This window comes from Cibotium barometz, chromosome 5, assembly GCF_041138505.1.
Source record: "Cibotium barometz isolate CiBa-2024 chromosome 5, ASM4113850v1, whole genome shotgun sequence".
In the NCBI taxonomy this organism is placed as follows: Eukaryota; Viridiplantae; Streptophyta; class Polypodiopsida; order Cyatheales; family Cibotiaceae; genus Cibotium; species Cibotium barometz.
In genome coordinates, this window is record NC_141050.1 from 29,528,841 (window position 1) to 29,546,697 (window position 17,857).

The 17,857-nt window shown below is 40.1% G+C and overlaps 2 protein-coding genes across 2 annotated transcripts; one reads left to right on the forward strand and one right to left on the reverse strand.

Annotated features, from left to right (window-relative positions):
- Positions 1-8,902: 8,902 nt before the first annotated feature.
- Positions 8,903-11,257, forward strand: LOC147638331 (putative cysteine protease RD19D). The gene is made up of 4 exons (XM_086795518.1): positions 8,903-9,486; positions 9,594-9,713; positions 10,220-10,463; positions 10,651-11,257. Exons 1-4 carry the CDS (start codon positions 8,947-8,949, stop codon positions 10,920-10,922), a joined length of 1,176 nt encoding a protein of 391 aa, XP_086651644.1. The 5' UTR covers positions 8,903-8,946; the 3' UTR covers positions 10,923-11,257.
- Positions 11,258-12,543: 1,286 nt separating this feature from the next.
- Positions 12,544-15,781, reverse strand: LOC147638332 (thiosulfate sulfurtransferase 16, chloroplastic-like). The gene is made up of 6 exons (XM_086798257.1): positions 15,631-15,781; positions 15,443-15,526; positions 14,166-14,239; positions 13,625-13,695; positions 13,427-13,480; positions 12,544-12,920 (listed from the first exon to the last, which is right to left on the reverse strand). The coding sequence occupies exons 1-6, from the start codon at positions 15,639-15,641 to the stop codon at positions 12,798-12,800; spliced, it is 417 nt and encodes a 138-aa protein (XP_086654383.1). The 5' UTR covers positions 15,642-15,781; the 3' UTR covers positions 12,544-12,797.
- Between the last annotated feature and the right edge of the window lie 2,076 nt (positions 15,782-17,857).

Genomic DNA, 17,857 nt, shown 5'->3' on the forward strand with positions numbered 1-17,857 from the left:
ATTTCAGCATACTTTCACTCTACTTCCCTGTTTTGCAGCAGACGGTCTACCACAACAACCCTATCGAGCTTACCATACCATAGCTTCCGAGGACGGAATCTACATCAGGAAGGGGGGCATGTTAACTTATGATAGACATTGAGACGTACTATGTTTTACGTCATGTAATTAATTTAATTATTCTGAGTCATGGGCCAGGCTTGTCGGCACCATATGTAAAGGATAAAGGGATTGGGTGATCGCCGATGAGAGGCGCACCTTGAATATCAGCAGGATAAGGGTTAGGATCGATCGGCCATGAATGGGCGCCCATGTGTGAACGACTAAGTCACCTATAAGAGTCAAATGTAACCCTAAAACTCTCATTCTCAATGTGTTGAATACAAGAGTTCTCTTGCCTTATCTTCTTGGTTTCCTTCTCCTGCGTGTGAGAGAGAGAGAGAGAGAGAGAGAGAGAGAGTGAGAGAGCGATCGAGCACTGTGTGGCGGCACGACGACGGCGAGGTGGTAGAGCGACGACGACGGCTCCTTCTTCACTGCAACGCGAGAATCCTTCAAGGCGGCGGTTTGAGCGGTGAGTGACACACCTTTGCATTCTGTTTGAGCTTGCTTCCCTGGTTGTGTATGCTTGCAGCCACTCGTGGCTCGCATACGGTGTTTGGCAAGTCCCCAGCTACGACTCGTGCGACAAAAGTGCACAAGTTCAGATGCGGACATTATGGAGATGAAATTTTTCAATTTTCAAAGAACTGAAGTAGTTTGGAGGGCAACAACAAGGAATCGAGTGGGCTTCGCTGCTGTGGGCGTAACATCCAATGTGATCACCAAGTGTTGGGGGTCATCCAACCGGGTTGGCACTCAGCCTTGTCACATGTTTCACCGCCTAGTATATCCGTTGGGCAACAACTTTCTTGTAAAAACCTTGTAACTGAATCTTGCCAATGGGTAGTACCCGGGAAGATGTAAAAGGGAAAAGGGAAACTATCAAGGGAGGAGACAATAGAGAGGTAGGAGACAAGATAGAGAGGAGGGTAGAGAGTTTCAACTATGTGCGCCATTGCATTATACTTTGAGCTAAGCCTTCACTCTGATTATATAGCGATTGTTTGTGTAATTCTCCATTCTTTGTACTGTGCAAGTCTAATTGATTCCTAGTTGTGTGTTAGTGCTTTCTATCTAGGTATGTCTTCTCACTAGAATATGGGTTCAATGTCATTCATGTGTCTAGACGTGACTCCTATCTGGAAATATAATTAGGAGCCACATTCAAGAATCTCATCAGATGCAGGAACTAGCCTCTACATTGTTGACTAACTCCCTTAGCTTAGGCAGATCAACGACGCAACGTGCTGGCGTTGGTTTATCGTGTTGGGCGTTAGTCGCGTCTACTGTGGAGATGACTAGGTGGTTTGGAACCACTCAAGTGTTGGGCGTTAGTCGCGTCTACTGTGGAGATGACTAGGTGGTTTGGAACCACTCAAGTGTATATCTCGACCGGGCACTGACATCTCATTATATTTAGATCAGTATCGTGAGTGATTCTATTTAATACTTGATGCTGAATATATGCTTACAAGGATTTAGGTTGTTGTGTTTGTACCATATGTGTGAGAGTTGATTTGTTGTGAGCAAGTTTGAACAATTTTGTACTTACATGATAGTAGTTAGTTGTGAGTGGGTCCAATTAATCCAAACAATTTTGTACGTACATGATAGTAGTTGGTTGCTACCACATGTTAGTATTATTATGTTGAGTCATTTGAGTTTAATTGACCTAACATTGTGGATTGTATGAGTATAGACTATGAGTACGAGGATGATGATGATGGAAACTCGATGTGAGTAGGTTTGCGTAGGTGCCTAGATTTTTTTTTGGCTAAGTGCACACGTGTATACCATTTCGATTTACTATGGTTAGGCCCATTGTGCAAAGTTTAGTTATTGGGCAAAGGTTATATTATTTTTGATACCTTAGACGTTGGACAAAGGTTTCTTTTGTAAAAGAAAAGCCCAATTTTGGAAAAGCACCGTATTAATGGCTCCAGAACTAGTACCAAGGCTAAGGATAGAAAAGCAAGGATTGGATGTACTCAACCCAAAGAGGCCAATAGTTATGTTCCTTAATGATGAATAAGAACTAGGAACAAGACTAATGATAGAAAAGCAAGGATTGGATGTGCTCAACCCAAAGAGGCCAATAATGATGTTCCTTAATGATGAATAAGAAGTAGGACCAAGGCGAAGGATAGAAAACCAAGGATTGGATGTGCCAAGTCCTTAGGTTGTGATGGAATTGGATGTCTTCAACCTATAGAGGCCAAGTCCTTAAGTTGTGAGACAGAATTGTCATCTCAATAAAAAGGGAAATTAATCAAGAGAAGAAATCAAGGTTGGGATAATTCAGAAACCTTACAAGGAAAAGAAGACCTTAGCATAAGTGTGCACAAAGATAATGACCTTAGAGATTTATAGACATCAAGGTAAGCCCCAAATAAGAGAAGTAGATAGATGAACTTAGAAAGACCTTTTTTGTATGCAAAGGACCTTAATCAAAGTTGACAAGAAGGACTTGTGGAATCAAGACTTGGAAATGATTCCAAGGAAGGGAAAATTTTGAGAAGACATCACCCGGATATGTTATGACTATAGAGGAATTCGACCTGCTCGAAGTTTCGACTGGAGAGTTAGGATGTCTCGTCGAGCTTGCAATGGTTTACACTTCTTCAAATGTGAATATGGTATATATTGTTTGAAATCTTACTTTATTGTTTAGATATTGTATTCGTGTGAGATACTGCAAGCTAATTAATACTTGAATATATTACGGTCTGACAGATTTATCACTAGCCAAATTTAGAACATTAATAATTGAGGGAACAAAGGCAATTACTGAAAAAGCCTCAAAATTTATTCATGAGTAAATTCACAAATGGTAGCACAACATGACATAAGTAACAAACCAAAGCAACAGCATATTGAAAGCGAACTATAGAAAACACCCCTCTTCCTCTGTAAGACTGACATATTCAGGTGCATATTCACAACTTTTTGTTTGGTGTTCATTAATTAGCTGCATAACTGTAGCTAATTAATATAAATACTTTAATATATTAAGGTCTGAAATTAAGGTACAAATTTGGAGATTTACATGACAAATATTACAGATTTATCATTGGCCAAATTCAAAACATTAAATAATTGAAGGAACGAAGGCAATTACTGAAAAAGCCTCAAAATTTATTCATGAGTAAATTTACATATGGTAGCATAACATGACATAAGTAACAAGCCAAAGCAACATCATATTAAAAGCGAACTACAAAAAACACCCCTCTTCCTCCATAAGATTGACATATTTACAAACGTATGGTGATAGTGGCACAAACTCATCACCATCCACGATAGCTTTTTTGAAACTGTGTGTGTTTTCTCTCACACAGACAAATAAGATGTACTATAGTCTGATGGATGTGCATGGGAACTATCATCATTATCATCTATAATGATAGGGTTGCTCTAGCCTCCATGCTACATATCATCATCTCTTCCATTATTCCTTGGATTATCATCTTCAACTTGTTGTCTGCATGTTGATACAATGGATCAAAATATCTACCGTGAGGGGTGTCCGTGAAGAAAATGTCATCAATGTCCATGCATTGTGTAAGGCGAGGCACTTTCATTACTTTCCAAATTACTACCGACCTTCTACTCATCACATTTCCTCTCTTTAGTATTATCCATGACAAAAGGGTAGTACTTGCCTATGCGCGCACCATTCTGATGAGAAGTGTGCTTTCAAGTGATGCACCTAGTTTGTTGGATACATAGTTGTTCATGAAAACATATGCTCTCTCAAAAAGATTTATAGGGGACAAGCAAACTTTATTTTTAAGATCAGCTTATCCATACAGTGCATACAGTTGTCTGCCTCTAGTTATCTCTTCTGCGGAGACATTGTGTGAGAAGAATTTGAAATGTGCTTTATAGAGATCTTTCATGTAGTAACCAACCATGCCTTTGAGTGTGTGCATTCAAATCTGTCATAGACCTCTACACATGACTATGGCACCTTCTGGTTTACATAATTCCCATCCCAAGTATCGTCTAATCGCTTTACCAATGCTAATCAATGAAGGAGCCATCACAATTATCACCATCTGAGAAATGGACATGATTTAGAGTACCACCTTTTTCAAGGGCAAACAGACCCTTGAGGCATTCCATCCTAACGAATTCTTCTAGTGGTTTTGCCGAGAAAACGTTGATGTCTCTTTTTCCTATAACAATAGCAGTCATAGAGACTTCAAACAATTTAGTTCTTTTGTCTACGGGAAACTAGAAAACTTGTGAACAGATGGTTCAAATTTTGTGTTCCTATCATTGAGCAGAGCATCCACAAAAGGTGCCACTTTTAGCCTTTTGCCTTTCTTTGCACCTTCAGATGAACCTACAGCCATGCAAATTTACAAATAAGACTTCAAGTAAACTGCATAAGGAACATGTAAATGAACCTACAGCATAAGGAACATGCACATGAACCTGCAACATAAGGAACATGCAAGGGAGATGTTCATAGATGATGCTCACACCTAAGGAGCGGGCTTTCTACTTTACTGCACGCAGATTGCGAACAGCGAAGGAACCTTCTGGGGTCGTCACACAATTCTACTTGCTATCGGATTGCACTAACCCCTTGGTACAATGGATGTAGAGAGTTCACCCTCATCGCATAGCAAGGGCGTACAAGAAGGACCAGGATCCGTGTCATGACATAACATAGATGAAGAACAAGGTCGTCAATCAATCTTCATTATGTTACTAATTTCATGAAAGGGACTTCTTTTAGGAAGCATCACGACCACACAAAGCAAGCATTGCATATTTTTATTAACTGAAGAAACAAGTACTAGAAGTCGTTAAATAATAAGGACAGCGTCTAGAAAAAGAAGCCCACACCAACGTATGGTTAGAAGTTATATCTACCAATAGTAAGCATACATGCTTTATACAATAGACAAAAAATAGAAGTCATGAGATCTATAAAAAACAATAAGACAACACGGTATGGCAAGAAGCAATACACGACAATGACGTATCTACATGTCAACCACAGTTAGAATCCTCAACAAATACAACAACTACAACATACATTTGACTGTACGAAGATGGATCCATGCAACTATATTAATCAATCGCTTACTGACGTCGATGCAACTCTAAAAACATCCATGGATGCATATGCACTGATTACAAAAAAAGAAAAGAAACATCAAGCATAGGGACGAACGGAGCAAAAATCTCACAAACGAAAACATCGAGCCAATTGTTGAATATTGACATCCATAGTAGCGTACAAACATGGATGTGTTTGCACGCATGCATACGCAAACTTCTAAGGCTTGAAAAAACATTACCTTACAAACATCCATGGCAGTGTACAAACATGCATGTGTTTGCATGCATGCATACGCAAGCATAAAATAGCCTACCAATCACAAACAAGAAACAAAATAGATGAAATCGTCGCGTCGAGCCTTCATGCTATAGATCAGACGCGTGGTAGCAAACAATAGATACATAGCCAGTGACAGTTGACGAGCAAATCGGATGGAAGAGCATTGGGCAACAGCACCTCCCATTACGCGATACGAGCACCCGAGACAGTTGACAAGCAAATCAGATGGAAGAGCATTGGCCAGTAGCACCTCCCATATGCAACACGAGCACCAGAGCCAAGGGAGCACGCAGCCAATCAGATGGAAGAGCATGGACATTAGCACCTCCCATACTCGAACACGAGCACCAAAGCCACGGGAGCACCAACTAAACATGAGCAACAACAACACAATAGAACAACACACAAAAAGACGACCACCAAACAGACAGCTGCATCGAAAATTGTCAAAAATAAATGCAGCCACATGTTCAAGCGTGCGAACACGTGGTCAGCATGAATGTTACTAATATATGTACCCAAAATATTAATCTCCAGCATGCCAAAAAGTAATTAATAAATCATACCCCAAAAAATATTTTGGGTACATATTTGTATTTGTGTGCTGCATATGTATTTGTTTATGGAAGCCACAAGTTTATGGATTGTCGTATGAGTATCATCTGTGGGGTACATCACACAAAGGCGGTCGTTTGAGAATTTGACCCCTCTCGACCGAATGGGGTGTGCTCCTGGCACGATTGATGCGAGATAGGAAGCGTCTCTAGAGTGAAATAGGCAGGGCAGTGCTTGGTGGCTAAGTATGCATGCTGGTACTAGACATACGTGGCTCTCCTGATGTTGGTACCTGAAGTGTTGGTGATTCTCAAATAGGTGATGATCGATAAAAGCAACTCCCAGGATTATTTGGCACTTGTGTTGACATGCAGGGCTCCTCCGTTCATCATGATAGGGAGTGATCAAACTCATTGGTGCGTAGAATCCTAGCCTAAGGATCGTGGTCGTGGTGCGAGGAGATTTATGATGATGATTGACACACTGATATGTTACTTATGATATGTGATATGGACATATGATACATGCATGTATAGAAAAAATTGTATGTTTTTCTTTTATGAAAGGATTGTTTTTTCAAAAAGGAATGTGTATGTGAGCTTATCTTAAGTGGTGTGTGTGAGTAAAGTGGCAATCATGGGTGCGTGAGGTGTGTGTATGTCATGAGAATATATTTTAAGTCCTCTTTAAGAATATTATTTTTCCCTCTTGAGTAATTTGGGGATGCCTAGGTTACTCTTGCGTTATGCCGGCTAGGTTAATATCGTGGGTGACACCACTATAAATATTAATACGTGCGGTATATGACGTATGCTTGGGGCCGTCTATGATTATTTCAGTTAGGTTTGTATGGCAGGGTGATTCCTGGGGGTACTTACGCCTGGTAGTCATGAGTTGGTGATGGTTTGTGCCTATTTAATATTTATAGGATTAATTTAATTATTAATTGGGCTTATATTTTTAGGTGATGAAGATTACGAGGATTGATGAATAATGTCGAGGAGAATGTTTCTTATGTGCATCATATTTATTTTTACAAGCGTAGCTTGTAACCTTAGTAGTTGATTTTTCCATTTTGATACATTGGGAAAAATATATTTATAATGTTGAATTTATTAAAGCCTAAAGGCTTTACCCTAGCCCCAATTTTTGGGACACTCTATTTTTGTTGTGGAAGAGTGTCGTGCTCTCTAAAAGCACGCCGTCTATGATTATTTCAGTTAGGTTTGTATGGCAAGGTGATTCCTGGGGTACTTATGCGTGGTAGTCATGAGTTGGTGATGGTTTGTGCCTGTTTAATATTTGTGGGATTAATTTAATTATTAATTAGGCTTATATTTTCAGGTGATAAAGATTACGAGGATTGATGAATAATGTCGAGGAGAATGTTTCTTATGCGCATCATATTTATTTTCACAAGCGTAGCTTGTAACCTTAGTAGTTGATTTTTCTATTTTGATACATTGGGAAAAATACATTTATAATGTTGAATTTATTAAAGCCTAAAGGCTTTACCCTAGCCCCAATTTTTGGGACACTCTATTTTTGTTGTGGAAGAGTGTCGTGCTCTCTAAAAGCACACTTTGTATATTTTTGGGATCTATGGCCTATTTTTGGTTGAAAGCTAATAAAAAAATACTCTTGTGTGGGGGAAGGCCACGCAAAAGGGGGGAGAAGATTGCACCCAGCATGTTTGTCTTGGAGCTAATTATTATGTTTGCTATGCTTTTGTTCAATTTATTTGATTTTGTTGAAACCTGCAAAGCATGTGTTTTCATGGTTGAATTTATGTGTTGAATTTCTCAAGTGTTCCACAAGCTATCCTAGAGAACGATTCCGTTTTCAGTGTATGAGCTTACCTTAAGTGGTGTATGTGAGTAAAGTGGTAATTATGGGTGCATGAGGTCAAACCGATTCCATCGATCCAGTGGAGGGCGGAAGGCTAGACCCATGGGATTTGACGCGGCAAGGCTAAGCCTATGGATTAAACACTGGAAAGTGGGTGCGGGGTCAGGGGTGGACCCGAGTTGTGGGTACTTTCCAAAACAAAGAAAAATCTGGGACGAGCATAAAGATGGGTAGAAGAAGTACCTTTATAATCGAGGAGTCATGACATCTTGTTGAGCCTCGAGGAGCCGCTCGATGTGACCTACTTGTGAGAATTATGAAATGACAACACCGGGAGGAAACATTCACCTTTCTTGTGTAAGGATTGTTCTAGTTAGATTGAGAGGAATCGACGAAATAGCCAAGCATTAGGATGTTGTGATATGAGGCCCCGAGTGAGTCGCTCTACCCGTAAGTGTGATTGTGCTGCCATAGATAGAGTGGTAGGGGTCACAATGCTTGCTGAAAGAGGGAAACAAATCATGCATGCTCTCGTTTGTGCCATAGAGAGAATGATATAGAGGGAGAGAGGGTAGTTGTCCATGCTATCCTGAGTGAGAGAGAGAGAGAGAGAGAGAGAGAGAGAGGACATTTGATGATGCCTTCTTGTGAGCAAGATGGAGAAGAGGATTTTGTGACCACATAGAGAGACAAGTCGAGACAGTTCTCTTTCGGGAAGAGAGAGAGAGAGAGAGAGAGAGAGGAGAGAATGGGTTGCAAAAGATGCAAAGAAAATTTGCATGCATTGGACCAAGCAGGTAGTAGAACTAATTATTTAAAGGAAGATTTTAAAAAAAAAAAAGAAATTGTGATTCACCACCGCAACATCGTTGTGCCAGGAAAGGAAACGGGTGAAGTGGCTCCATGGAACGTTGCCACTCACGCAAGGAGGACTCCAGATCACTCAAGACTCCCCATGCTTTCCCTGTTTTGAGGTATGGCTTACCGCTCCTCATTCCCATCGCGCAGGTGCAGTCTTGTCTGTGTCCCGGGCTTCATAATTAATTACTAATCATCATTAATCATCAAAGACTAGAAGATAAACCATGGCCTTAATTAATTGTGGGCTTCAAGTAATGACCCATTTTCATTCAACCCATCTTCTCCTCTGTTTTTGTGTGGTTTTGCATGCTCTTTCTTCTGCTGCTGCTGCTGCTCTTGACAATACAGAGGAAGGCAGCCATGTTATCACCCAAGTTGTAGAGGGGCCTTTCCATCAATATGCACCCCTTGACCCTGTGTCTGCAGCCCTCTACGGAGAGTCCTGCTTCAGAAGCTTCATTACAAAGTATGGGAAGCTCTATTCTGGCCACCACGAGTACACCCACAGGCTCAAAATATTCAAGAGAAACCTGGGCAGAGCCCTTCATCATCAGGCGCTCGACCCCTCCGCCATCCACGGCATCACACCATTCTCTGACCTATCCGAAGAGGAGTTTGAGAAGCATTTTTTAGGTGTCCATAATCCCGCTGCAGCTGCGAAACCCGTCGATAATGGCACGCCTGCGCCTATCCTCCCCATGGACAGCTTGCCTGCAAATTTTGATTGGAGGGAACACGGTGCCGTGACCGGAGTCAAGAATCAGGTCAGGTTTTTCCCAAAAACAAAAACAAAAAAGTTTGTGCAGGCTTTTATTCGCTGTCAAAACATGTTTTGGGAGTTTTTTTTTTTCCCAAAAATTGTATTCTGTAGGGCCTTTGTGGTGCTTGCTGGGCGTTTACGACGACAGGTGCAATAGAAGGTGCACATTTTGTTGCGACAGGCAAGTTGGTGAATCTAAGCGAGCAGCAGCTTGTGGATTGCGATAAGACGGTAGAATTCCTTAAATTTTAAATTTGGGATTTCAATCGAAGGGGTTTAAACATGTTTTGTCAAAAAAAAAAAGTTTTAAAAATGGATGATAATATTGAAGTTGGTATTATCATTCTATGATGATAACATGTGATTTCAATCGAAGGATTATTATTATTAAATGTGATACTATCATTATATGATGATGTTAATATTATAAAAGTTGGTAAAATCATTGTATGATGATAATATGTGGTGTTATTAGATTTTAAATTTGGGATTTCAATAAAAAATTTCTTGTATTGTTGTATGATGATGTCATCAGAATTTAAAATTGGGATTGCAATAAAATTTTATAGCATTTTTTTCTTGTCAAAAAGTTGGTTTGAAAAATGTGAGATTGTTATTTTATGATGATGATAATATTGAAGTTGGTATTATCATTGTAATGATGATAAAATGTGTTGTTAGCATTATATTATGATGATGACAATATTGAAGTTGGAGTTGTGGGGAAATCTCTGTAGTGTGATCCGACGGACAAGAAGTCGTGTGATTCAGGATGCAGGGGTGGGCTAATGACGAATGCTTATGAGTACGTGATGGAGGCAGGTGGGTTGATGGCGGCGGACGACTACCCTTACAAAGCAAGGGTTGGGCAGTGCAATTTCAACAAGAATAAAGTGGCTGTGAAAGTGGAAAACTTCAGCACCATCTCATTAGATGAAGATCAGATCGCGGCAAATCTAGTAAAGCATGGGCCATTAGCAGGTAAACTATGCAGGTTTTAGTCATGTTTTTACCAAATAAATACTCAGGGTTATGCTGCCTATGAGATGTGGGTTTTAGTCATGCTTTTCCCCGAATAAATACTGGTTATGCTGCCTATGATGTGGATTTTAGTCATGTTTTCCAAATGAGGACTCATGATGGTTATGCTGCTGCAATTACTATACAGTGGGATTGAACGCGGCATTCATGCAAACATATGTAGGAGGGGTATCGTGCCCTCTTCTATGCAGCAAGAAGTTTGTCAACCATGGAGTGCTCTTGGTGGGCTACAAAGAGAGTGGCTTTGCGCCTCTAAGGTTGACCAACAAACCTTATTGGATACTGAAGAATTCATGGGGACCTTATTGGGGAGAGCAAGGCTTCTACAAGCTTTGCCGAGGTCTTGGTGAATGTGGGGTGAACACCATGGTGTCTGCGGTCGCAGCAAAGGTGGGGTGAACACCATGGTGTCTGTGGTTGCAGCAAAGGTTAACTCGCGGAATGAATGAAAACCAACGCACTCCACACCCCCCACGCCCCCTCCCTCTATCTCATTCTCTGATTTTTGCCATGTGAATCTTGTTGATTATCTCTTCTCATGCATGATTAATATTGATATTTGGCATTGCGAGAAGTCCTAGCACTTTCAAGTCATTAAGAAACCCAAAATATAGTCAGATCTTAGCCATGAGCTTTTTTCTGATTTCCTAGATTAGATTGATCTATTATTAGATTTTAGATTTAATGTAAATATTTCTAGTGCAAGGATATTTAAGATGCTAGTGTAAATATTTCTAGTGGTGTAATTTCTTTGTACATGATGTCTTAGTTGATGTTTAACTTCTTTTATACAAGCACTTCTTGAGTGGTGGCATAGCTTCTGATTTAGAAGATTGTGTTAGCTCTAAAGTTTTTTTATTCAGTTTCTTTTGCAAATGAAAAATCTTGGATTCTAATCATGTGATCTTGTTTTGGGCATTCTAGATCTCCAATCGAAGTGTTTTTTTTTTCAACTTTCGAGTTAAAATTGAGACTTTTAAATGTTTTTTGACAGTCATATTTCCTTTGAAATGGTAATGAAAAATCTTGGATTCTAGCCCGTTCTTGTTTTGGACATTTGATGATGCTTAGCTTGGAACTTGTTTTGTTTAGGTGTCATGTTTCCTTTGAAATGATCACAGCTTTTTTAAGTGTAACTGTCATATCATACTATATTATATTGGATTAAATCACAGTAAGGTTGGGCATGGGTACTTGCAACTTTTTATGGTTTGTTTCCTTTGAAATGGTCAAGCTTTTTGAAGAATAGTAATCATGTTAATATTATATGGATTAAATTACGGTTAAGGTTGGCATGGGTACAATGCACTAGTCCAAATAGCCAAAAGGACTTACAATACAACAGTAGGTTCTCCACTTGTTTCACTAATCTCAAGTGGGGGTCGATAATGCCCACCCAGGAGCGTTTCTTACGTTCCTTGGACTGTCATAAATCTAGTTGGAGAAATTGCTGATGGAATGGAAAGCCCAAGCATTGACCTAAGGTGCTGTGTCTCGAGGTGGGGGTTGATAATATATGCTCTTCTTTGGCTAAATGAGGCGAACGCCCCCAAGTTTGGCGAGTGATTTTTTCAACCCAAGATACTTGTGAATTCCTAAACGGAAAGCCGCAATAATCAGTCATAGGTTCTTGTGAATCCTGACAGAGGATTCTCCTGGAATGTCTTACCTACATTAGACCAAAACAGTAAGGGCTGAAAAGCGCTTTGGTTCTTGGAAATTTCAAGGAGGTTGCACAACGGAAATGAAAAAGTGGGTCCAAAAGCACTAGGTGGAAGCACAAGACCAATTAATGTCAAGACCATTGATAATAATTGAGCCAACCCATGAAGAGAATTAGGGAGTTTAAAAAAATTACAACTCAATGAGTTAAGCCAAATGTATTGCCCCTTGATCTAAGGGCAGAGTCGCAAATGTAGCAAATTCAAACTTTAGGAGGATCTCTTAAGTTCATGACTACCAAGGTGTTAAAGATCCAAGAGCTTAACACACCATCAAAAGTGATTCCAAAGACCTTCAATTCTAAAGACGTCCAATTCTGATTTGAAATAGTGCCTTGAAGGTTGGAGAGAGAGAGCCCCTCAAGAAATTTGCTTCTCAAAAGGTGTGAATCTACCTTAAAGGGAAAAGATATTTTTGGCTTGTCTTATTTGCCAACACATACATAGGAAAAAGATCCGTCTTATTTGCCAACATATACATAGGAAAAAGATCTGTTCATGATGTGAGCCATTTTGCAACTTGTCCCTCGCATTTGATGCAAAATTTCCATTCTTAGCATGACCCATTTAGAAGCTCCACCATGGGACCCTTGGTTAGATAATCAGAGCACGTCTTGTAACCGCTTTGTATCCAAGCACTTATGCCACCTCCCATATCTTTCACACCTTTAAAGTCCTGAAAGCATAGAAACATGGGGTCTTTAGTTCTAACAAAACCCCTCTTCTAACCTGTGTACTCTTAATAATAAAAAGGGGATCGAACGTATATATACACGTCTACATTTTACTTGCACACACACACACACACATGATACACCCCTGCAAGTGCACGCCCACACACTGATACACCCCTGCTGAAAGACCATACATTAGAAGGCAATAATTAATACACCACGTCTGAATGTAAAACTGTGGTTAGACTTTGATAAGAAAACCATCTTCTGTGCACGCACAGTTTTCTGAACAATATCCTGCTTTCTTGTTTTAGGAATGAGAAGTACATTTCAAGTGAAGCAAATGCATGCAATGCGTGGCATTTCAGATTCATGGCAAAGTGTGTGCTCCTAATAATTGGATTATATGCTTCCAAGTAAAATGCATAGAACAAGCTTTTCATCGAAGTCTTTTTATCCAAGCATTAACGCGTATGGTCATCTCGGATATCTTAAAAAAGTTGTATACCACAGCAATCAGGTCATTCGAAGCCATCAGTGATCTCCTTCCACTCTGGCATCCCTATAGACAAACACCGATGAGAAAGGATATCAGTAATCTACTACAACACACCAAACTCGGAACATTTGATGATTGAGAAAGGATCAGTAATCTACTACAACACACCAAACTCGGAACATTTGATGATTGAGTCAAAGGTCATACAACAATGAAGTTTTCATCTTTATTGAACTGCTTTGAAACCGCCTCCACAAAATCCACATTTTTTGTCATGCCTGCAAGGTGGAAAAGCAAGCATTGGTACACATCAGTGAATGAAAAAGACATGGTGTTTAGCCTGGCATGCAGTCATTCTCCTTCTTACAAATGCAGCTGATCTGTTTGCATGACTCATTCTGTGGAGGATGACCACCATTTGATGGCTTGTCATTGTAAAGTTTGGTATGTATGGTGGACAGATGGTGTTCAATGACCAAAAGACTCTAGTCATGCTGGTTTAAACCTTGAAAGGGTCTTTTTCAGCTGTAGTATACCAAAAACAAGCCAGTGACCTCTAAATACCTTGGTCTAGAAGTACCTTCTATCCACAGACAACAACAGGTCGTGCCTAGGCTAGACGTAGAGAAGCCGGCATGCCGCTTTTCGAAATTTACATACAAGGAGGTTTAAGACCAAGAGGTGGAAAGAATATGAACCTGTGACTGCATATAACCAGTTTACATTAAAAAAAGGAACTGAAAGTTACCTGTCTCCTCTTTGAACATGTACGGAATGTTTACTGCTCCTTCCACGTGCCCTTTAACAAACTCTTCCTGTGTCCTGAAATATAGTTGATAATATAAGAGCCTATGATGTATATGTTAGATATATGATGGCAGGCTGAGGGACAAGTTAATCATTTCTATTGAGAGATTTTAGTAATGAAGACTTCACTGTCCATTGACTTGCCAGACCAGACAGAGACACCACAGTCATCTGAAGGCATGCAAGTTGAAAGGACCCTCTGCCCAAGGTGTATAGTCGCATCAAAACGCAGATCATGCGCAAGGCATGACAGGGAATTGGCCAGTTTCAATATAAATAATTACTACAAAACCACATGAAAAACGCGCTAAATTTATGTAGTAATATGCGTTTGCATGTCTCTCTATGTGGAGACAGGGGATGATGACAGCATCAAAGGTTGCATGTCTCCCTTCCCCAGAGCTTCTCTCCGTCCCCTTTTTCATTGTGATGCAAGATGGCAGTGGGCAACCTTTCCGAGGTTATTGACTTCCCTGGTTCCCACCCATTAGAATCACTCCAACTTTACATGCGACAAACATTACAATTCAAGATCTCCTGGCCATTAGAATTGGATATCAACCATTTAATCTGTCTTATGCTTAGGATTTTCATGAGTTTGAGTTACACCCCTAGACCTAACCCAAACCTGTCCATTTCTGCTCTGTGCTGATTTTCTGCTACTAATCTTGCCCTGACGCAAGTGCCACGTTTCCAACGATGAGACCAAGAATGTTGTCGCCAGATTGGCTAACTATCCACATGAGTATAATCACCAGTCTGGATATACTCACCAGTCTAAATAATTATGCATGTGAATCCCATGATTATTGATTGAGTCTGTTAAATGTATATTATATGAGTGTTAAATGTTTTTGGGATGATGAATAGGGACTAGGATTAGTGTGTAGGAACAAGCTCTTGGTGAGGTTTCATTTACTGTGTGTGTGTGTGTGTGTGTGTGTGTGTAGCATAAATAGGTGTGGCAGGGCTTCATAATTGGGGCATGTGAACACCCTTGACATGTGGCTTACAGACCTTAGTATTAAGGTTCAAAAAGTCACAACATTAAAAACAATCATATCAATTGCGGACAATTGATTGGAAGCCCGAGGTAAAGTATTTATTTAGTGGTGCATATCACGGAAGATTCAACTTAAATCACATCATAAATGCATTCTAAGTTGTGAAAATCTCTGTATTGATCCTTGAAAGGAGATTAAAAATCAATCAACAAACCTGACATCAAGGTATCGGTATCCCCCTTCGAGCAGTTCAAAGGCAGCTTCAACTGGAACAGTTACGGGAGCGACAGTTTCCAAGCTGTGGAGCGACCCACAAGAAAGCGAAAAGCAAATTAGAATTTGCCAAATATCATGCAAAGGCAAAAAACCCAAATGGAAAAATGTCTCAAAAAAAAAACTCACCTGGCTGCCATGGCCGCTCTGTTGCAGCTTGCCACTCCTTTGCTTTGGCTCCCCAAAGGATAATGATAAAGCTAGTGCAATTTGAGAGCTTTTCTGCGTATAGATGGCGCACAGACTCAAAAGCGACCCTAATTGAGTGTTTTGTCCCCATCGATGATGACAAATAAACAGAGTTGTTCCTCCCGCCGGGTAACGGTTTGTCCGGACACACGAGCCCTCAATGTGAAACCCCAAAGCTTGTAGGGTGCCCGTTTTTCGGCACCCACTTATTTTGAGTGACCGTCCAAAAATAAGGTAAATTGTGAAAACACGGGCATTATTTCTACTAAACTCGTCATGACCCACCCCGTCAAAAATCATCCTTGACATTGATTCCCGCTTATACATAGATGATAGATACTTGATGTTTAATGTTCCAAAATCATCCTTGATCCCGCTTATACATAGATGATAGATAAGTGATGTTTAATGTTCTCCAATAACGGCTCGCTCTCCCTCTCCCTCTACCCCTGTGTGCATGTGCGTGTGTTCTTTTTGAGAGAGCAATTGTTTATAGCCCACATCACGTCCATACCTACAACTAGTAGGAAGCCTTAGGTGTCTCATCTTAACCTTAAACCAAAGTTTCAAAAAAAGGGAGTTCAAACTACATGAACAAACAAAGGGACATTGTGTATGTATCTCCAAAATTACTTTCCTCAACCCATGGTTTCTATATTGATATGATGGTCTCCCTTACTATTTCTTGTCAAAGGGATGTGCTAGATTGCTTGCAAGTGGCCACTCTTTGGAGCCTCTACTTATAGGTGGCTTTGTAAATGGTCCAATCAAGATCATGGGCATTCTCAACTAACAAGTTGAGAATGGTCCAATCAAGATCATGGGCATTCTCAACTAACAAGTTGCCCATGTGGAAATAGGTCTTGCCATTTTTAAAAACTAAAAGTATAGATTTTTTATTATAGGACTTAAAATCTTCTATTGTTTGATAAATTATATGATCAATTTCCACCACACTTATTGTAAACATGTAATCAGACTTATAGTGTAACCAAACATTGACATTACACGTATGAAAATGCATTTATATAGACTTAATAGTATTAGAAAACAATGATATCACTCATACATATAGTAAACACATGCAACTATAAGCATATAATCATATATTAAGCTCACCCTAATGTGTCGTGGTGGGAAGTTATCGATCCATTGAGCTCGAGCTATGCTTAAAAGCTCCATTGTAGCTTGTGGATAGCCGCTCGTCACATCACAATTCTCCCGCACTCGTCGTCACACCGAGGCGGTTTTTAATCCTACGGGTGGTGCAACCTCTCTCGCGAAGATCATGTGGGATCTCTGCGGAAGACGATCACGGTGATAGCCTAATCTCTCAAGCAAGAGGGAAGCAAGAGAGAATGAGTGATTAGCACTAATCACACCCAAACCCTAAACCTAAGCATACCATACATGCTAAATTAGAGTTGCAAGAGAGAACACTCCACTTCTATTGCATAAATGGGAGAATGAGTTACAAACAAGAGAAATTGGCTTTTATAGTTCCAAGCCTTTTCCCACTAGGTTGCGTGGGAGTAAGTGACCCGAGGCACCCAAAATATAGTTACAAGGCTTTTCTTTATGGTTTGGCCAACTAACTGAGATCCTCTTGTCTATCCTTTGAAGCTCAAAGACTTGGGAGCGTCTTTAGGGTGTTTCTCTCATCAAATGACGAGATTTACAATATAGTACGGGCGCCCATTACATCAGTGTGCAGACAGTTGTCCTAGAAATGTGTTAACCATATGTGGTTAACATACTCCCATTCCTAAACTCGATCGCATCCTCGTGATGTAAGAAGTTGTCGTGGCACGCTTGGAAGTGTCGCACTTGGTTGGTCCTCTTGCCTCTCCGGAAATGAGAGGGGATGGGAGGGATTAATAAGATGGAAAGAAGTTAGTGGAGTACTAGCGAATATCCATCTAGTCGTATGGGCTCTTATGAATTTTCCTTTCTTGTATATGCCCAATAGTACTCTTTATTTTGTTTTTGCTTTCTTGTATATATCCATTAGTACTCTTTATTTTGTTTTTGCTTTCTTGTATATGCCCATTAGTACTCTTTATTTTGTTTTTACTTTCTTGTATATATCCAATAGTACTCTTTATTTTGTTTTTGGTGTTTTTTTCTTTTTTGTCACCTTTGTGGCTTTAACATCCTCATGAGAGGA